At 42.9% G+C, this 21,993-nt stretch overlaps 1 protein-coding gene across 2 annotated transcripts; it reads right to left on the reverse strand.

Moving 5' to 3' along the window:
• Positions 1-8,492: 8,492 nt before the first annotated feature.
• RSAD2 (radical S-adenosyl methionine domain containing 2) lies at positions 8,493-21,765 on the reverse strand. Of its 2 annotated transcripts, XM_060258180.1 has the most exons (6): positions 21,485-21,765; positions 19,314-19,475; positions 17,930-18,159; positions 12,167-12,316; positions 10,308-10,340; positions 8,493-8,748 (listed from the first exon to the last, which is right to left on the reverse strand). In XM_060258180.1, exons 1-6 carry the CDS (start codon positions 21,762-21,764, stop codon positions 8,584-8,586), a joined length of 1,020 nt encoding a protein of 339 aa, XP_060114163.1. In that variant the 5' UTR covers position 21,765; the 3' UTR covers positions 8,493-8,583. The 2 variants fall into 2 exon arrangements, with proteins under 2 accessions (XP_060114163.1, XP_060114172.1); XM_060258189.1 differs by lacking the exon at positions 12,167-12,316.
• Between the last annotated feature and the right edge of the window lie 228 nt (positions 21,766-21,993).

Consider the following 21,993-nt stretch of genomic DNA (forward strand, 5'->3'; position numbering starts at 1 on the left):
ATAGGAGTATGGTCTGGTAGAATCCCAATAAGCTTGGAATCTTCCAGCTCTACATTTTACAATTTCACACAGCAGGCAACTAAATATGGAATATCATTGGGTATAAAGCTGCATAGCAGCCATGCAGTATCACTTCTATATGTGTGCATTAGTGAGTTTGAAGTTTCATATCCTGAAACAATCCATAATAAAAAGATACATGGTTTGGGCGTTGGCCGGCAAACTTTTATTTAAGCAACATTCTATCTGAAGACAGGGCAGAAGTTGCACAATTACTGTGGAATCAAGGCCCATAATTGCTCCTGTGGCATTTACATATTTCTGGGGGAGTGGGGGGGGGGAGTAATGTCGAAAACCTATATTAAGCAAGTACAAGATGGAAGAAGTTTGGATACACTTTGGTCCCCCTGGAGCTGTGTATCATTATGGTTATGGTGATATAAATAGAGATTAGGGAGGTTACAATTTAAAAAGCATTTCACACAAACATGGTGTACAAATATGTCTTTTTTATACAGACAGTGTGGCTTTTGTCTAAATTTATGTCATGCATATGTTAAAAGGTCACCAAGACAACTTGAAATTAACTTTCTAAATATTCCCACTGTTACTAAAAATACAAACTAAAATAAGTCTCAAACAAAAGGACTGTAGCTAAAGGAATGTAAGCCACTATAAAAATAAAGGACTTTCCCCTCTCTTGTCATTTATAATGTTGGGTATGAAAACATTACTGTTTTCCTAGTAAGTTCAATAAGAGTGCTGAGAGCTGGACTAGCTGTTATCTCCACAACTGTGTTTTGTTTGTTTTAACTCCAGTTTGACTTGACTTTTTTGGGGGGGCGGCTGTTACTAATAGTAAGGCAGCAGGCAGGAGGGGCACTTAATCACCATTGCCTGCCTATTTTCTCCCCCAAATGCCCCTACCCCTAAACTATTGCTTCCCCTACCAGACTTCTCCAGCTGAGAAGAAAAACATACCAGTAGTTAAGTGAGTGTGTGTTGGGGGGGGGGGGGGCAGGAATGCAGGCTTAAGAAGCCTGCTGGTTTGGGTGCCCTTGCTTCCCCTACAACCAGGGTTCATTTAATAGAAAAAGAGGTACCAGAGTTCTAGCATGACTCATTTGCATATGCCACACACCCTTGACATCACCGGAAGATGTACTAAATGATATCAGCTCAGCATCTACCTTAAAATGCTTCTTGAATTATAATTGTCATAATAAAACTTTACTCCCAACATACCTTTTAAATTACTTTCTCCTATGAGGCCATGGTGGCATGATGACGATTTCCATCTGTCTGCTTTATATGTTTTGGTTTCCCTTTCTTGTGGGGAAAAATATTAGAAAGTTTGTCAGATCTTGAGCAATGGAGCCCAGAAGCAAGTATTTTTTTGCGGGGGGCGGGGAAGCAAGAAAGAGCACAATAAAATTTAGAGGTTCCGGAGCTCCTCTCCTGTGAGCTCCTGTCGAAAATGAGGCTTGCCTACCACAGACATTCTTAGAATTACAATACCTATGTGATGTAGTAAGGAAACAGACCAGCTAAGCCAAGAATGACTCCAAGGGTTAACCTGCAACAAGATAGGCCCAAACAAAACAACAAAGCACCACTAGTGGTCACATACAACTCCCAACTCAAACCAATTTGTTGCCGCATTAATGATCTACAACCAGGGGATGTTTTGTAGAAAAATAGGTGGTGGAGGTTATTAGCATAACTCATTAGCATATGCCCCCAGCCAAAAGCAACTTGATGCAAGAAAGGAGAGCCCCGGGCAAGCGAGGTCTCCTTGGGCTGGTTAGAGATCCAGCCAGCTCAAGCAGACCTCGCTTGCCTGGGGCTCTCCTGGGCTGCCCCTCCCAGTCAAAAGGCAAGCAAGCCACCCACCACCCAAAAGGGTGGCATGGGCTTCTCCAAGGGTTAACAAGGGCTGCTGGGGGTGTGGCAAAGCCCCTGGTGGCTGGCTGCCTGCCCACTCTCCTAATCCAGGGATTGTTATGCAGCTGCACCTACTATTCAATGGATAAGGTAGGTGGGGAGGAAGAGGGGGAGCCATCAGAAAGGTTCCGGAGCTGCGCTCCTGTTGAATCTGAGGCCTGCCTACAACCAATGCTGGACAATGCTAGTCCTCTCTCACAGGCATCAGGAAGCAAACCTTTTCTGGCCTACAGACAGCCTCACAACCTTAAACAACTTCTCACCCACAGCAATGCCATTCCAAACATGGACGAGGACTCTGGGATCAGGGCCTACAACAAACCAAGATTCCAATTCCATTCCTACTCTAGCACAATAAGGAGACCTAGCAATACCAGCCATCTCAGGTTCATTGACTTGTTAATCTTCCACCATCATACACCATCAACTTTAAGCAATACCCTTCCACTCTCTACATCAGACAAACTGGTCAGTCTCCAAAAACTAGTGGGAGAACATTTTAATCTTCTGAGACATACCAGTGCTAACGTAAGAATAGCCGTCTTCAAACAAGGAAATTTAAGAGGAAATTACAAGAGACTGCTGAACTTAATTCACACATTCAGACTACTGCCCCCACCCCCAGCCTGAATAGGGACCTAGGATTCACTACTAGGGTTACCAGGTCCTGCCTGGAAGCTAGTGGGTGGATCCTGGGTCTTCTCTGGTATTTTATCCCATGTGCACACCTGACAGCCTCACATGAAAGTGACATCATCACATTGCCCCTTTGGTGGTGGTGTGGGGGTGATGTTCTAGTTTTTGGGCAAAACTCTATGGTTTGTAGCCAAATTTACCATAGAGCTTTGCCCAAAACCTAGAGTGTCACCACACAATTTTGGCAATGTGATGACATTACTTCTGGGTGATGTCACCCCCATCGCCTTTCAGGCCCGTTGGAGATGGGATTTCTACCCACCAGCAAGCTGGCTATTGGCAGGGAAGCACCCCTCAAAAGCAGGGAGTTCCCCTGCCCCTGGCACGGGTCTGGCAACCATAGCCATACAGATGCTACTTTTCTGACCCCAAGCATTTCCCCTCTGCCCTAATCAAGCTGAATACAATATGCATCATACCTTTGCATCTTTTACAAGCATTCTTTGCAACCCCTCTCCCTTCTGACTGGGATAAAAAGACTCAGTTCTCCATGCTGACTCATGTCTGAGAAAGTGAGCTTGGACTATTGAAAGCTCATACCCTGAAACTCTTGCAGTCTCTAAGGTGCCAGTGGACTCAAATCTAACTGTTCTACAGCAGACCAACATAGCTACCCTCTAAAACTTTGTTTCACCCTTGTAGCCTCTAGCCCAGCCCCTCATGAATTCATGAGAGCTAGCATGGTACAGTGGTTAAAAGTGGTAAACTCTAGCCCTGACCTGGATAGTCCAGGCAAGCTTGACTTCATCAGATCTTGGAAGCTAAGCAGGGCTGATTCTTGCAAGTACTTGGAAGGGAGACCTTCAAGGAATACCAGGACTGGGATGCAGAGGCAGGTAATAGCAAGTCACCTCTCTGAAAGCCCAAGTCCCAAAAGTTAACCATGACTTCCAGGCATTCACACACAAATTAAAAAAAATAAATAAACATGGCAGACTCTAATCCTGAGAACTGGGTTTGATTCACCACTTCTCTGTATGAAGCCAGCTGGGCGACCTTGGACCAGTCACAGTTCTCTCAGAACTCTCAGCTCTACCTACCTCACAAGGTGGGGAGAGGAAAGGGGAGAGGATAGGAAGGTTATTGTAACCAGCTGGGACTTCAGGTAATGAAAAATTGGGTACAAATACCTAGACCCATTCCTCACTAGCAGTTGCTCCACTCCTGGGCTTCTGCTTTCCCCTGCTCAAACGATCAATTCCCCACCAGTTGCTAGTGCTACACAGGTGCATTTTGATCCATGGCTCCCTCCAATTTCCCTTGCAGCTTCTCGACCTCTAAAAAACAAAGAGGAAGCCACAAGGGAAACGGAAGGAACCCATGGATCAAAATGTGCTCACACATTAACTGGTGGGAACTGATCGCTTGAGATGGGGAAAGCAGAAGCCTGGCGGTGGAGCAACTGCTAGTAAGGAATCGGTCCTACTCTTTTTCTTCTTGTATGGGCCTTATGGAGGAAAGCAAGCAACTAAATCAGGGGTGTTGAACTCATTTGTACGAGGGCTGGATCTGATATAAATGAGACCTTGCTGGGCCCGCCCATGTCAGGTTGGGCCCAGCCATATCAGGCCAGGCCATGTGTATACCTATTTAAGATTAGGTAGCAGAGATATAAACTTTATAAAGGACACAAACACAATTAAATATTTTTTTTTAAAAAACCCTTAAAACATGCTAAAACAGCACTTGTTGGTATCAAAGGTGCTTTCTTTATATTTCTCCTAAGGGATCCAGGGAACTGGGCAAAGGAAGCTCTGGCTCTTTCCTTCCTTCCCCAGGGGATCAGGAGGGGGGAAGGAAGAGAGGCGTGGCTCTGCTGTGAGATTGAGAGAGCCTGGAAAAACAAGCTCTGCCTACCCCGCCCCCTCCTCCCCAAGGGAGGAGCCTCAGCCAATGGCGAAAAATAGAGGTTTGTTCCGTAGCTCCTGTGGGATTGAACAAGCCTTACAAAAGTTTGTTATGCGCAAGGAACAAGCGATAAGGAGAAGGAAGCAGAAGAGAGCAGTTGCTCAGGGGTCTGATAGAAGCCCTCTGGGGGCCTGATTTGCTCCCCGGGCCACATGTTTGACACCCCTGAACTAAATCTTAAAACTGTGAGGTCCCATAGCTGTAAAGCTCCAAAGCTCAAAAGAACTTGACAGCAAGTCGAAAGGTATAAACCCGCCTTTAAATTATCCAAGGAGAGCCAAGGAATAAGAAGATTCTAATCTTCACATTTTATATCACAAGTTATATCCTGAGGCTCATCACCATGGAACCTCTATTAAGCAAAATGCAGAGGGAATAGTTTTGTGCGTGTGTGTGGGGGGGGGGAACCCAGCATGAAATTCTCCAGCCCTTCTAATAAAACAACACAGATTTCTTTAGCCATATGAACATTTGCCAACAACCAAGTGTTTGTGGTCAAGTGCCATCAAGTCGCTTCTGCCTTATGGTGACCCTCTGAATGAATGACCTCCAAAGTGTCCTGTCAAGAGCCTTGATCAGTTCTTGCACACTGGAGACCCTGGTTTCCTTGACTGAGTCGATCCATCTCATGCCGGGTCTTCCTCTTTTCTTGCTGCCTTGAACTTTGAGTAGCGTCCCCTCCAGTGACTCTTGCCTTCTCATGCTCTGACTTCGATAGCCAGGCTAGCCCGATTTAGTCAGTTCTTGAACACTAAGCAAGGTTGGCCTTGGCGAGTATTTGGAAGGACGACCTCCGAGGAATACCAGGGTTGTGACGCGGAGGCAGGCAATGACAAACCATCTCTGAAGTGTCCCTTGCCTTAAAAACAAATCTAGTGGTGCATAATGCCGAAAGAGCTAGAATTTCTGACTCAACCAATCTTTGGATCTCCTGGCTATATGATACAATGCCATATGAAAATGATTATTATTTGACTCCTCATAATGTGATCAAAGCATAATCTAGTACCACAGGCATTTCTGAAGAACTTGCAATCTGATCAGACACGTGCAACTTTAACTTAGAGGTAAGGTTCCGGGTGCTCAGTGGGACTTACTCCTAAGTAAGTGTACTTAGGATCATGTTTTGTTTTGGGCTTTTTTGCTGCGTAGTCACAGCTTATGGCAACCCTAAAGGGTTTTCAAGGCAAGAGACATTCAGAGGTAGTTTATCATTGCCCACCTCTGTGTCATGATTGTGGTATTCCTTGGAAGTCTCTCATCCAAATACTAGCTAAGGCCAGCCTTGTTTCGTTTCCAAGATCTGACGAGATTGGGCTAGCCTGGGCTATCCAGGCACATAGAATCATAACCTTTATTTTTTTAATTTTTAGGGCCTCAAAATTATATAAATGAGGTAAATAAATAAATTACACAAATGGAGAATACCTCTTTGATTTTAAAGCATTTATTAGAGAAATAACACTTCAAAGAACATTGTCACAAAAAGGGATGGAGTCGTAAGGTAGGTATTAAGCACACGTGAAGCCCTTTAAAGGAAGCCAGAAGTGCACCATACATAGAATGAGTCCAGTCCCTTGATTCCCTTCCTAAATGGCTGGCTGATGGGATTCTAGCTTCTTATAAAGGATCACACCTGCTTAGCCCTTCTTGCATCCTGGGGAAATACATCTGCAGCATCTATTGTGACATTCCATGATCCAGTCAACTAGAGGGACAGCAGCAGGGAATCCTCATTTTGTGTTGCATGTCTTTCCCCCCACTTCCCCCCAGCTGAAGAAGGTCCCCTGAACGTCAATCACGTTTAAATTTCTATGTTTAGATTGAACTGTGAGGGGTAAACTCAAAGCACCCAACACTTCTTGATGTACATCAAGGCCATGAATTTTAAATAAGCACCAAGGGATGTCACATATTTTGACTATATACTATTTTTCATTTTAGATTTAATTTTTCAGACAATATGCATAACAGAATCTTTTTTAAAAATCATATTATGAGAATATAAGTTGGAACACTGGCAAACAAAATTGAGTTAAAAGAATCTGGCTGCGAATTTCCTTTCAACGCCACACCTTACACAGCATACTTAATTTTCTCTTATATGCTACTGCCTTGTATATGGAGGGGAAAGGTTTCACTAGCAAATTACAAAAAACTTAACTAGGTAACAGCAGATATCATAATACAACTAATTCAGTCGCAAACATTGTGGTATAAGCCATTTATTAAAACAGGCTCATGACAATCCCTAGGCTAGGAATGGGGAGGATCAGGGCTTTTTTTGAGCAGGAACACACAGGAACACAGATGATTCCGTGAAAGGGTGTGTGGCCTAATATGTAAATGAGTTCCTGCAGGGCTTTTTCTACCAAAAATGCCCTGGGAAGGATGTAGCTGAACTCTCTCCTCTGCTTGCACCCACCCCTCTTGCACAAACGTCTTCTCTCTGGCTGTTATTTTTCTTCAGCAGGTGTTACTTCTAGATTTGGATCCCATATAAACTCTGTTTGGATGTTTTCTGGGAGCTCCCAGGCACATGGGGGTCTGATCTGAACAGGGGTCATGGCACCATGGTTATGTGCAAGTTTACCCAACATGATAAATAGTGGTTCCACAAGACTATATCCGTCAGAAAGGGGGAACTGGTGGGAAGACTGAATCCCGTTTTCTGTCCAAACCAAATTCACCCTGCCCACATCTTGGAACTGTGATCCCAGTAAACAACTCACAGTGGATATCTGACCTGGATTTTGCCTTCTATTAGCTTAACAAATCTTGGACTGATGACCATTTTGTCCCACTTAAGCAAATAGGTAGGGATGGGTACAGACCCAAACACCGAACAAAATCTGCCCCGGACTTTACCTTGTTCGAGGTTCGGACAGTTTGGTTCGAAAGTCGCATATTCGGACCAGGAAGTTTCCGAACTTTCTGCCTGGTTCGGAACCTCTTGAGCACTCTCTTGGTTGTCCCTGTCACCTTCCCTGGTAAGATAGGGGGCTTGGCCCCAATCAGTTATCATGTCACCAGGGCTGGGTGGCTGGTCCCAGGAAGACACAGCTGCCTGCAGCCATGTGGGCGGTCCCTGGGGAGGTACTCTGGAAGTCTGATGCCTGTAGCTTAACCAGGTCCACATTGTAGTGTCTCAAAATAGTGCACGACAACTTCCCCAAAAACAGTTTCCTGGAGACACCATGCTTGGTGGTCTGCTACCTGGACCCCCCAAAATCTGACATGCATGTAACATGTGCGCCATGTGGAGGGTCACCCCAGGGAGGAATTGTGCACGTTGAAGGCCTCTAGCTCACCCAGGTTAGTTTTTGAACCAGCAGAGGTGACATCCCTTTGAAAAGCATTGCACTGAATGACCTTTTCTAGGGGTCTGTAACTCAGCCCCCACAAAGTCCAATGTGGATCAAACTTGGTAGGTACATTAAAGAGAGTGATCTGGAGACAACCTGCCATTTTGGAGCCTCGAAGCCCTGTCTGGGGCTTTTTAAAAACCGGACCAGTTCGTGAACCAAGCTATGGTTTGGTTTGTGAATTAGTCTGGGAACCGGTCCAGTTCTGTTCATGAACTGAACCAGCATTTTCTGGTCTGTGCTTTCCTACAAATAGGCATCTGAACACTTCTATTTTTGCCAACAAACTGCCCTTCCTTTTCTTTATGGCATTGGATATTACTATTTAAAATTTTTAAATTCTTCTCTGTGATAATTAGGCATGGGGAGGCTGATGGTGCTGTAGTCCAGATCTTTTCCTCATGTTCTGCATTGATCCATTTCCCCACAACTGCCTTATGTCTGCAGTTCCTATTACGACCCATTATTTAAATACATAATAAAGGAGCATTCAAATTCACATTTATGGGCAAGCTGTGTTGACTGTGTTCTCTGCACAAGCAACACACAAATGAATACTGCTGCATACCTAAATGCAGTGGGAAATTCTTTAAAAGCACCTTTCTCTGCAGAGTAGAATAATTCAGATGTTCATGACTTCTGCACTTCTGCAGTTTCTAAATATGTTTGTTCACCATTCGAGTGCCATATCTGCTTTGCTCCATACATATTTCCCCCCTCGCTTGAAAAACATATTTTCATCAAATCCACTGAACTGTATAGCATTTTCTACACCTACGTCCAGGATTGATCGGGAAGGCTCTTTCCGGCCATTTGTACAGTTTAGAAAACGCATCTGGAAAGGCAAGAAAGAAGAATATTTAGGGAGGCAGCTACCCAAAACTTAATAACTTGCAGAAGAGTACACTGACAGAGCAGGGAGGGGGGGTCAGGCTGCCTAATTTCAACCAAGAAAACTTCTGAACATTAGATCGGTGTATTTTACGCTACTTGGCATATCCATAAAAAGACAGGCCAAAAACTACATTGTTTAGAACCCAGCAGAAAGACTGGCTCCTAGGGAAAGAAGGGAAACCGTCTTTCTAGGATTTAAAGAGCTCCATAAGCTACCAGTTCATTTCTGAATGTAACCTAAATCTTCCAAACAGCAGGATTGGATCTACATTTTTTTTGAGGTGGGGGGCAAAATTTAAAAAATGATGCCCCCTTATGGCCCCATAGAATAGGATGGACTCCATTTTAAATTTGCTGCCCCCTCTCCAGCGGTGCCCAGGGCAAGTGCCCCCTCTGCCCCTCCATAGATCCAGCCCTGCTAAATGGACAAATAAATCAAGACACTCTACTGAAGACAATGAATCTATCAAAAATTAATTACAAAAAAGACAAATGTGATTACTTCACCAATGTATTTTCTCACATGAAACTAAATGCACATTCTAAGCAATGTCCATTCTTGGATATATCACAGACATAGGAAGAGGCACACATTTTTAATTGCATGTGTGAAAACATTCCACAAACCATTTTGGAACTTGTATTCTAATTTCATGAGCTGAATTTCCCTAGACAGGGTTAAAAATGCACATGCTGTCATTTCTATGGCAAGGAAACTCCTCAGAAAGAATGCTGGCAATATAGACTATGACCATCAGCACAGAAAACATGGGTATGATTCAGGGATGGTGTCTCAATCCATTCCTTCAAATATGGATTTCTATTCGCTTCCCTTCCCCAAAAGAATTCCTGTGTTGTATCAGAGCATATAAGAATTATTTGCTTCTATATGAGCCTTTCATTAATTAAGCAGAGTTACACCCTTTTAATTTTAATTAAAGGCTCTTCTCTGGGGGCTTGCACCCTCCGAAGTTACATGGGTGCCAGTATGTGAAAGCACTTTCCCTGTGGTGGTGCCCTGACTGCAGAACTCCCTCCCTCCTCAGATTTCCAAAGCAAAGTCTTTGTGTCAAGAGACATGGACTTGGATACTGTAATAAATCTCTGCTGACAGACAATGTTCCCTCTAAGCTGCAGAGTCCTGTGAGCAAAAATTCTACTTTGTGAGCTACTGGTATTAAAGTTGTGAGCTACTGGATTGTGCTCTGGGGTCATCCTTCCTGAGCTTTGACAAACATCTGTGAGCTAGCTCACGCTAACTCAGCTTAGAGGGAACACTGCTGACAGGACTTCTTGACCCCCTGCCTTTCACTGCAGCACCAAATGTTCTCATAATGCTGCTCCTGGGAACAAGGGACCCAGAACAGGAAGAATCAGAAGTTTGTGGGAAGGTGAGTAAAAATTGCCCTTTCCATTAGCAGAAACTTTCCATGGGATCCAACTCAGGGCCAATGATTTATTTTTGATGCAGTAAATAAAACAAGATATAAAATAACTTACATATTCATCCAGAATTAAGTATGAATCTCTCATCTGTTAAAAAAGAGAGGGGAAATTAGGAAATTAATGTATCTACTTGCTTGGACTACTGTGAACAGTAGTGATGGCAGATTTTATCTTAATATAATTATTTCAGCCTTGCACAGGGGGACTACCTTTACCATTTTATGTTATTTTCTAAATAAACCCTTATCTACTTTTTAATCAGGTTGTGCACCATTGCTGTATTATTCTGCCAACAGGCTGTTGTGAGAATAAAATGGAGGAGATGAGAACAACATAAGCCTCTTTAAAATGAAATAAATCACTACAGTTCTAAAAGGGCTACATCATGGTCCTGTTGAAGCAACTCCCAAAGGCAAAACTAAATGTGACAGCAGCAATTTCATGTGGTTAAAAATGAAAGAAATGGCAGATGGGGAATATAACTCAAACACACACACAAGGATGGCAGAGCTGCCATGCCCTCCTTTTAGGCCCTGCTGACTGGTACCTTTAACTTCATTGGGAGCCTGTACCAGAAATTACCATTGCTGTGATAATTACTTGGGGAGAAAAGCTGTGGGAAAGCAAGACACAAGTCAGGGAAAGGCTCAATTATCCTTCCCGACATGTTCCTTTTGCTTTTAAAATAGCACAACACACCCATCAGCCTTTTGACATAATCAGACAGGGCTGTGCTTAAACACATGAAACTATTACCATTACATCTTGCCATAATACAACTTCCTGCTCAGCAACTTCCCCTTTTCTGGTTTCTAAACCTTCACCAGATACTCATCTCACATTTAAAAGTATATTTTCAAAAGCTAAACAGACAAAAGCTAACAAAGCAATCCTAAACAATGGTACACTCATCAAAGCCCACTGAAGTCAATGGGATTGGAAAGGTAATTTTGCCACTTAAGAGAGCAATCTTAAGTAGATCTACTCAGATTTGTAAATGAAGCTGCCTTAGACTGAATCAGATCCTTGGTCCATCAAGGTCAGTATTGTCTACTTAAGACTGGCAGCAGCTCTCCGGGGTCTTGGGTAGAGGTCTTTCATGTCACTTCCTACTGGGTCTTTTCAACCAGAGATGCTGGGGATTGAATTTGGGACTTTCTGCATGCCAAGAAGATGCTGTACCACTGAGCCTGCCTACTTGAGTCTATCCAATAGTCCCTAGTCCCAGGAAAATGTTCTTAGGATGACATTTTGATGGTGCCACCCAAAGAACACTTTTCTGAGAGCAAGCTCCATTAAATAGATCAGAGTAGGATTGTGAGACTTTCTTAGGATTGTCGCATCCTGAACACAGGGTTACACCTCTTCTAAGCCATTTCACTTCAGCAGACTTAGAAGGTGTAACTCTGCTTACAATTGCACTTTAAGTGCTTTAAAAAAGCATCAAGACTGAGAGTTCCAGTTTCAGCATTTGCAGAAAATGATTATGTAATACATAGCCTGGCCAAAGCACTCACCAGCAACAGTTATTATATTCTTATTTTGTATTCCTCTCACTGTTTAAGAAATCTAATCAATACGTAGATAGTGAATAAACCAAATACTCCTATCTCTGTTGCAGACTGCTGCTGTTATAATATGAGTGCAATGGCTGCCTAATGGCTTAACGTTATGCATGGATACACTTGTCAGTTCAACCACACTATCCACAGCACTTAGGAGAAGACGCTGCAGGGAATTCTGACAAGTACTCTGTTGCCAAGTACCCTGTTGCTTGGGCCAAGAAATCAAGAGCCCAGTCATTTCTCCATTAGCCACCTAATTAACCACCTAATTCTGATTTCTACTCTGGAAATAAAGATGCCATTTTTCAGATTTCAGACTGTACAAATAGTCAAGAGATACAACTTTACTTTTGTATTAGATTCAGGCACCAAGCATGAAACATCTTTATGACGTTGTAGGAAGAGTTCAAAATCTTCATCACTGATGACGAATTTTTCTGCTTCTCTCAGAGCATCTTCCCCTGTATTTTCCCCTTCAATGAGCAAACACTGAAATACCTAAGAGACATAAAATGGATGCTTAACCAGTGTATTATTTGCTGGTCACAACTTCCAAGACACACAATAATGTTATAGAATGAGCCCAACAGCCTCATTTTTCTACAGTAATACGATATAAAGAAGGGTAGCCACATTAAAAGTTATTGAAGGCTTGCTGACATAAAGCTATTGACCAGAGAATATGCCTGGCGTAGGGCTTTCCCATAGAGATCAACAGCATCGAAATGTTTAATTTTTATGAAGGACACTAATTGCACTTAATGTACTTACTAAACATAGCCCTGGAACAAGCGTGCCATTATGTGTGGACTAGTAAACCAAATGCAGTCTCCACCCCACCCCCGAAATACAGTAAGCTTTGTCAGGTGCTTGAAACCTCAAGCAAGCTGCAAAAGAAGCCCATTATATCTATACTGGGCCACCCAAGATGGCTGGGAGCCTGTACTAGATTGGGTCAGTCATGAGTCAGCAGGCGATACAGTACACGTTTTCCCTTTTTTACAGAATACTTGCTGCATAACCCCTACTTGCTCTGTGCATAAACTACAGCAGCAAAGCATACTTTTAAATGTCTACTGCCTGAATGCTAAAAGTTAGTAAATATCTTTTCTACACAAAGGTGTGGGGGAGGGAGAGAGCAGCACAAGCTTCCAGGATACACTGGACTTACTGAGACACACTAACATACCAAGGGATAAGACAGCACTGTGTACATGCAACTGAGGGAACATGATGCACATGTGTTAGAAGGCTTAAATGTGCTGCCATTGTTTTCCACTCATCTTTATTTCAAAACTAAATAAATACAGACTAGTTCTTTGTATCTATTCTCCATGCTGATGTACTGGAAGCAAAGAAAGGACAGCTATAGAAAGGCCTTTTCATTATTTGTCCAGTTCTCTGATTTTCAAGTAGAGGCTTATTTCCAACAAAGGCAACAGGGTTGCAGAAGCCAGGGCCATGGTGTTGCTTAGACTGAGCACTAGCTCTTAACCATTTTACTCACTGGATCCTTTATTACAATTTGTCTTTGTTCAGGATAACTCACCTGTTGTTTTATTCAGCTTCACCTGTTTGTGCTGCATTAGTACACAATTTGGTCAGAAATTCAAAGCTGATAGCTATCTCATTGGTGAATCTGTCTGCCTTACTAATTGGAAATTAATATCCAAGTATCCTTTCTTAGGTTGTGTCTGCATCCTCCCTACTGCAGAGCTTGAAGCTAGAGAAATGTTTTAACTTGTACTATAAATTACAGGGGAGGGGGGTACAAGTGTACCACCAGGAACCAAATTTCTCACTGAATAATAAAATTAAAATGCAACTCTCAGCTTCACTTCATTAAAAAAAATCTTCCTCACTTTAAAGATTTTTAACCCCTTAGCATTCTGACTGAAGCAGTGGAGTTCATTGTGAAGATATTGGATATTGGATTTATATCCTGTCCTCCGCTCTGAATCTCAAGAGTCTCAGAGCAGCTCGCAATCTCCCTCCCCCACAACAAACTCCCTGTGTGATAGTTAAGGCTGAGAGAGCTCTTACAGCAGCAGCCCTTTCAAGGACAACTCTTGTGAGAGCTATGGGTGAACCAAGGCCATTCCAGCAGGTGCAAGTGAAGGAGTGGGAAATCAAACCCAGTTCTCCCAAATAAGGGTCTGCACTCTTAGCCACTACACCAAACTGGCTCTCACAATGTGGTGGAACTAGGATGAAGTGGGGGGGGGGGAGTGTTGGCAAGCTGAGCCGTTAGGCTAGTCTGAGGAGGAGAAGATGGAGCTAACACTGGAAGGCTACTGCTAAAGCGAAAGGATTCACCATTTGCTGTGCTGGGACATGTTCCTGCCAGAGTGGCCGTTTGAATAAAATTGAAAAAGAAGAGCCATGCATCGCTCCTTGGAGGAAAGGTGCTCATAAATGTTTGTATGGGAGGTAAAGGAACTCTCCCTCCCCCACCCCGATCCTTACCTCTGGGTAGCAATGTATACCCAACCCATTTGTCAGACCTGGCCCACCCCAGGCTCTCACAGGCGTGGACAGAGGGCTCCTGGGCCTACGTGTCTCCAGCCATGGCCTTCAAAGGAGGCATACCCTCAAGTCATGGAGACAGGCTGGAGTTCTCTCCAGCAGCTTGTGAAGAGGTTTGGGGCTGGGGAGACAGGGACTAGGGCGGACCCATGAACCCCTTTGAAAATAACATTAAAAGAACACTGAGCAGCACAAAATATCCATAAAGCAGTCCTCAGGCTTAAAAAGAAATAAAAAAGTTTTTAGAAACACTCCCCTACCCATTTAAAAGTTAGAGTAAAAATAATTTTTTTTGCTAAAAGAAATTACTTTTTTTGCTAAAAACAAACAAACAATAGAATATGTGCCAGGGGAGCTTCAAGGGAGGAGGGCATTCCAAAGCTGATGTGGTAACACTGGAAAAGTCTTGTCTCTAGCTGCCACCCTAATCTGTTTCATTTCTGAAAAAGAGGCCATGGAGAGCAGGACTTGAAAAGAGGTTTTGCTTATATCACTCATTCACACAACTGGGTTTTCTATGTGGACAAGACAATCCAGTTGAAGTGATTCCTACAGCACAGTGAAAGTGCAGTATTAAACCACCACCTGAGTCCATCCCATCTTCCCCAAAAGACCTGCTGACTGCTCTGCTGAGCATGTGGGTGTGGGTGGTCTGTCTGTGCGCTCAAAAGAGAGAAAGTGGGTGCTCATGTGTGGAGGCTTCTTCTGTATATTATGTGTGTGAATTAAAAAGTGCATTTGTAGAGGATGGGGAAGTGTCAGTGTGTATCGGATACAAAATGGGGTAAAGCTTTCAGAACATTGTAGATGTAAGTTGTTGAAGCGCAAGAAAAAAAGGAAGCGGGGCAATTTAGTCTAAAATTAAGCCACTAGCACAGATGACTTTAAAAAGGGATTAGTCACATTTATGGAGAAGAGATCCGTATGTTCTTACTTGCCATGGTGACTAAAGGGAATCTCCCTATTCAGTGACAGAGGCTGAAACCCTGTGGAAGCAGACAACATCAGGGGAAGGGCCTGACTTATATGCCATTTGTTAGCTCTCAAGAGCAAGGGTGTCAAACACATGAGGGCCGGATTTGACATAAATGAAACCTTGTTGGGCTGGGCCATGTGTATCATAAAATGTAATGCCAGGTAGCAGACATATAAACTTTATAAAGGGCACAGGCACACAATTAAAGGTTTTTTTTTACTTAAAATAAAACATGCTTTAAATATTAGCACACTTGCAATATTTGTTTTACAGTCTCTGATAAATGTCACCTCTTGCTATGAATTATTGCATCAAAAACTGCAGATAATGTCTGTGCTGTACCATTCTTGAATATGTGCTGTTCAGGTTTGCACATCTGTAAGTTGCAAACCTACTTTTGATTCATTGACATTCATTACAGACATCTCATGGTCAATGCTTTGAGCCTAAGACCCAGAGGAACATGAAGCAGCTGGGCACTGTGAGCTTTTGTACAGAAGTAGCTTCACGCACTAGTCAAGAACATGCGAAGGTACCATGGCACACACTGAGGGCTATGTGCTTGTCTACAAAACTATCATTTCCCCCAGAAAAATGACTACAACTAACAAAAAATACTACTTTCCCCCACAAAACAACTACAAGAACAGAAGACAGCCATGTACAGTGATCAGTGTCAGTCTACTATCTGGGAAGTCTAAATTCAAGACCCCCCCATCAAAGGAAAATGTGAAAGAAAAATTAAGGAAAATGTGCTGGGTAAACCTGGGGTGGAACACGCTCTCAGTATAATTTTGATATTTCTTTTCTAAATAGTTCACATGCTTTCCTATTGAGAAAGACTGGAGGCCATGAGTACAGTGAAAAAGAGGAGGGGAACCCAGTTACAAGCCCAATAAAACTCTCTCTCTCTCTGTAGCAAGGCAAAAAGCTCATACCTTCACTAAAACGTTGCTAGTCTTAAAAGCACTCTTTGTAGCTCTCCTGATGGTGGGAACTGGGCAAAGGAAGCTCTGGCTCTTTCTTTCCTTCCCCAGGGCAGGAAGAGGGGGAGGAGCCTCAGCCATTCATTAGAAGGAAGAGAGGCTTGTCTCAGTAGCTCTGCAGGGTGATTTATTGAGCCTGGCAAACTTAATCACCCAGCAGAGCTATAGAGCCAAGCTCCCTCATTGGCTGAGGTTGTTTCTTCCTCCCTTTGGGAAAAGGGAGGGGGGAGAGGGAAAGGCTGCTTTGCTGCTCTGGCCTGTCCAAGGAGAAACACAAAATGGTGGCCGAAAAAAGCAGGCAAGGGAAAATGAAGCAGACGACAGCCAGTTGCTGGAGGGCCTGATTGGAGCCCTCTGCGGGCCATATGTTTGACACTCCTGCTCTAGAGCAACTAGCTAGTCATTGCGTGAATGCAGGGCTAGATGGTCAGCTGGTTTGGTCCAGCAGGGCTCTTCTCATGTTCTTATAGGCCAGATTCAGTTCAGCCAGTGGTCTATTTGTGTTTTCGCACTTTGAATTTGCTTAGAGTATGCTTTGCTTTTCTTGGTTAAATATCTTCTCAACTAGGCTAACATAATATTTTTATAATTACAATCAATTACTAAATTGTTTATTAAGCAATTTAATGACACACCTGGAAAGGCAGGTTGGCATGGGAGGATTTTGTTTTGCTTGTTCCTTTAAATCATCTTTTGCTGGTAATTTAGCAACACCCCTCCTCAAATATATATGGTGGACCGTGAGCATAGACATAATTTCAGCAGTTTGCAATCGCAGGATAAAAAAAATCAATCCATATTACCCCAATCTGATTTATTTTTACATTATCTGAAAGTAGATTATAGTTAAGAGTATAATTGCAGTCATGAACCTTTTAAAATATTACACCGTTTTATTTGAAATATTATGTTAGTGGTAATTATCTGTAATTAGATTGTTGCTCAGTTATTTTATGATATTTGAATGCAGATTGTAGAATTTTGTTTATTAATAAACTACTAGTTTACTAAAAAAAAATATTAATGGCACTGGGTGCAGGATAAACTTTATAAAGGAGAAGCTTCAAAACAAAGCAAGAGATTCTGAGTCAGGCAGATGTTGTATATACAAGTTCTCTGCCTTTTCCTTCTCATCGTGTATATAATAAAATACGATGTGTGATACCAACGTGTCATGCATCTCCACACCCGGACCAGCAATGATGTGATAAGCAGGATAAGCAACAGCACAATACAGAAGTGCATGTTACAGGGACAATACAGCCAAGTTGTATCTAGGTTCATCCTCACAAAGCAAGAACAGTATGCAATTAATTGCCAGTGTAACTCTAAATCTTGTGCAAATTCTGGTACGATGACTGCATCAATGATTCTCCAGTGACCTTACAGGATTCCATAGGTTGGTTATGCATTGGGGCAGAACCAATGCACTGCCACCATGCAGAATAATGTACATCAAATGGAGTACATCAACATCCAGTTTCAGAATGTATATTACTGTCTTTGAGATCGTCCTTAGCTTCCATGTTTCAGAGCATCATTGCCTTTTCAAAATGTTAATTTTGTATTTTTCTCACATTTTGCTGATGGGGAAACACTGAACCTTCCCCATCTCTTTCTTACCTTCCAGCGGACAGGATTTAGTGCCTTAATCTGCTCATTCATATCTTCTTCTATGTTGAATCTGTTAATCACCGAGTTTATTTTGAAAGCAACACCATAGTCTCGGCACCATTTTCTTATCTTCTGGAGATTTGTTATATGGTTCTTTTTTCCTTGCCCACGGCCAATTAAAACATTGACTTCTTCGTTGAAACTGTCACAAGAAACAGCCAGAATATCTAGGTACTCCCCTGAAACAGACAAGGTACGCTGTAATAAGCACCATTAGTCCAGAGTTCTCTAATTCTATCCAACCCTGTGCCTAGAACTACTTTTAAACCCGACCAGAAAATAACAGGACTAGAAAGAGCAAGTCTTTACACCCTCATTATGGTTTATTCACTGTTAATTGATTTATCATTAAAACCACTAGAAAACACCAAAACAAACACATCCTTTGGTCAATATGGAATAAATCCATTGTGCCAACACTCTGAAAAATGACATAATTTCCCACCCCTGCGTCTCCTTCCTCTGCCCTCTTGGCTGCTATGTGTGTAAAACTGTCTGAGCAGAACTGTGACAGCTTTATGAATAGTTGTAACAATAATACTAATAATAGTTATAATAATTTGAAACTAGGTGCTAAAACACCTGAAAATACATCAGAAGAAGAAGAAGCAGCTCTCACAGTTCACTAGCATATGAAAAGTTCACCTCCCAAAATTATGCAAAGACACAGAATTGGATCCAACCCAACATTTCCATGGGCAGAGGGATTTCTGCCCAAAGACCAGACTTTCTCACCTCTGCCTTCCTGTGGTAGCCTGAAATTCTGCTTAGAAACAGCAGGAGGCAGGAGGGCAAGAATGTAATGCTCTGAGGGCAGAAATCTCACTGCCAATGGAAACAATGCCCAGCCCAACATCTAATAAAATATAATTTTAAAAAAATTGCTCCACTATCATAATTTTTAAAGGATTATTCAGGATTATCAAAACCAAAATGAAATGGAATAAAAAGAATTTATAGCAACAAACAGGTCTTTTAAAATAAAAATGAAGAAAAGTCAAGAGAAAAAACTTCTTTGAGGCCAGATCAGGTGACCAATGTTCACAAGCCCTAAACAATTCCTAAACATTCAACAGAGGATTACCAAATCATACCATAATTCTCAAATGTATCTTCTGTAGGTTCTCCCCCCACACACTTTTACTAATAAGAACTAATTCGAATAGCCTCATTCTTCAGTGATATAGGAATATCTTTCGTCAGGGTTTTTATCTCTGAGAGAATAACTGATATGCAAAATACTCCAGCTTTTAAAAAAGATTTCCTTCCACTCAAAATATATATTAAAAGACTGTAAAATGTATATAAAACATCTAAGGATTTTTTCTCTTACCATAACGTTTGAACCACCTTTCTGTTATCATGCTGCCATTGCTCACAATGCTGACACTTGGGAGTTTTAGCTCTCGTTTACAAAACTGGACAAGCTTCCCCACGAATTCTCCTCTCTCATGAAGAAATGGTTCCCCCCCTGAAAAGTTTATTTTCTCCATACCTAGGATGTAGTAGAGAGAAAACCACCAGTGAAAACTGTGTTTCAGAGATAACGCTTGAAAGCTCCATTTTATCTGGTCTATTTCCATAAAGACATGTTTTCTCTTATGTTGTGACTTTGATATATGGAAAGCATTAATAACTGACAAAATAACTCTGCAAATTACAGCCACACAAAATTCCTCTTAAATTTTTGATTCCTTTTCTATCATTTGTTGACTCATATAAGAAATTTGGCCCATATATTGAAGATTAACATCTATCACTATAAGTAATAAGTGGTCTTTTAAGATTCATAAATGTTATGTATAATACTGCGTATAATACGCAGTAAAATAACACATTGTATGGTAACTAGTTCTTTCTACACTTTATAGACCTTTTGTAATCCTTACTCTTGTGCTACGCTGGTAACACTCTGTATTATGCGTCTGGGCAGAATCATATTTTGTCAACCTATACCGGAGAATGAAGTTTGAGTTCAGTGGCACCTTTAAGACCAACAAAGTTTAATTCTGTCAGCCACGCTGGGCTGAAGCAACAGAACAGCATTTGAGTCTACTGGCACCTTTAAGTTTAATACTGGTGGGTAGCCATGTTAGTCTAAAAGAGGGGTGGCCAAACTGTGGCTCGGGAGCCACATCTGGCTCTTTCACACACATTGTGTGGCTCCAAAAGCCCCCACACCCTGTTGGCGGCTTGGAGAAGGCATTTGTCTCTTTAAATCACTTCTCCAAGCCAAGCCAGCTGGTGGCTTGGAAAATGGATTTAAAATTAAAGTTGCTTTCTTTCCACTCTTCCTCCCCATTTGCCTTCCTTCTGTCTTGTGGCTCTCAAACATCTGACATTTATTCTATGTGGCTCTTACATTATGCAGGTTTGGCCACCCCTGGTCTAAAACAACAGAACAAAGTTTGCACGAGAAAGCTTATACCCAGAATAAAAGTTTGATGGTCTTAACGGTGCCACAGGACTCAAACTTTGTTCTGTTACTTCGGACCGACGAGGCTACCCACCTGCATTTATACTGGATAATGCTATAGAGAAAAAGAAGAAAATCAAGGGATGGCCTGTAGTCTCCTATGGTATCACATTTTTATCTCATGCCTGCCAGCACACACTATTCTCCCTTCTTCTGTTTTATCTTCACAACCCTGTGAGGTTGGTTAAACTAAGGGAAGGAAAAAACCTGTTGGGGTTTATACATACTGCTAGCAGAGTAATGTGGAGAGAACCACAAATAACAGCCAGGCACACGGTTTAGCTTAAGAAACAAAGTAGTTTACTTTACTAATGAGGAAAAGGTATGACTGGGATTTCTAGAAAACAAAGAAGGATTCATTATCCTATCTAGCTTCTAGGCTACATCTTGACTCTCTCGAGTCTTAACTTCAACTGCATGGAGATCTAAGGGCTTAACACAAAAGGCAATAAAACTGACCAAATGGTTTCCCTCAGACGACCACCCAAATATATATATTAGCCTATTAGGGCTCTCCCTCAATGGTCACTATGCATATTGACACCTAGCCTTGGCGGGAAGCAAGTGCACACATTCTCATTGGCTCTACCTACTCACTGGCTAAACATCAGCATGCATATACAAACACTTAATTAACTCATGACAACAGGAAGTGAAATTGCATCAGAAACCCAACAATCCCCTTCTCAGGTTCACCAACTGAAGTCATGAAGTTTCAGCTTCTCTCTCAGATGCCCAAACTTCTTCTTGGTGAGAAGCGATCCGAGTCCAGGTCTTCAAATCCAATCTAACTTGCCTACAGGTACACCCTGCACAATTACCAAACCCATTCCGAGGTTGGCGGAAGGATGACACCGGAGACGAGTTTGCCTGAGAGACTGAGTCCCCCTTTGTTTTTCTTCTGGTGTTGCGACGCGACGCGACGCTCTCCTCTCCTGCACCCAGCCCCTTGCTGGAAAAAAAGCTTTTTCTCTGCGTGCTGCCTCCACACCAGCCGTGCCGCGAGCTTTTGGCACCGGGCTACTCACCCGCCTGCTTGAGCAAGCCGAGACCCCTCTGGGCGTCTGCAAGGGGCAGCACGAAAGAAGTCTTGGCCGTGTGGAAGCAGAAGCCGCACTTGTAGTTGCACCGGCGGGTGAAGTGGTAGTTGACGCTGACAGGCACCGGTCGGGCAGCGGGTCCTGCCTTGGGGACTCGCCGTGGGATGGGCGCCCCCCAGCGCCAGGAGCAGAAGGGCGCCAGGCTTCTCCAGAAGGCGCCCAGGACGCGCAGCAGGAGGCGAAGCAGCTCACTGGGAGCGGAGGCCATGGTGGGCTTTCTTATGATGGGGAAGGGCTGGGGCTGGGGCGCGCTTCGCTGCCTTTTGAACAAGCGCTAGTGGGGCGCATGTGACCGGGATCGCTGCGGAGGGAAAAGGCTCCAGTTTCGGTTTCCTTTACCGTGAAGCTCCGATTCCGAAGGTGTGAATTGTTTCCCTCCCCAAAACTCGGCCGCCCCATTCGGGCCTGCAGGAACAGGCGAACCCACCCAGGGTCGC

The sequence above is a fragment of the Heteronotia binoei genome, chromosome 1 (genome assembly GCF_032191835.1).
Source record: "Heteronotia binoei isolate CCM8104 ecotype False Entrance Well chromosome 1, APGP_CSIRO_Hbin_v1, whole genome shotgun sequence".
Lineage (NCBI taxonomy): Eukaryota > Metazoa > Chordata > Lepidosauria > Squamata > Gekkonidae > Heteronotia > Heteronotia binoei.

Bases quoted from the DNA above. Each gene is read 5' to 3' on its own strand.
- RSAD2 (XM_060258180.1), bottom strand. From the start codon at position 21,764: ATGGCCTCCGCTCCCAGTGAGCTGCTTCGCCTCCTGCTGCGCGTCCTG. The intron at 19,476-21,484 runs GTGAGTAGCCCG...ACTACATCCTAG, and splicing joins CGGCTTGCTCAAGCAGGCGG to GTATGGAGAAAATAAACTTT. The intron at 8,749-10,307 runs GTAAGTTATTTT...TTGCCTTTCCAG, and splicing joins ACTTAATTCTGGATGAATAT to ATGCGTTTTCTAAACTGTAC.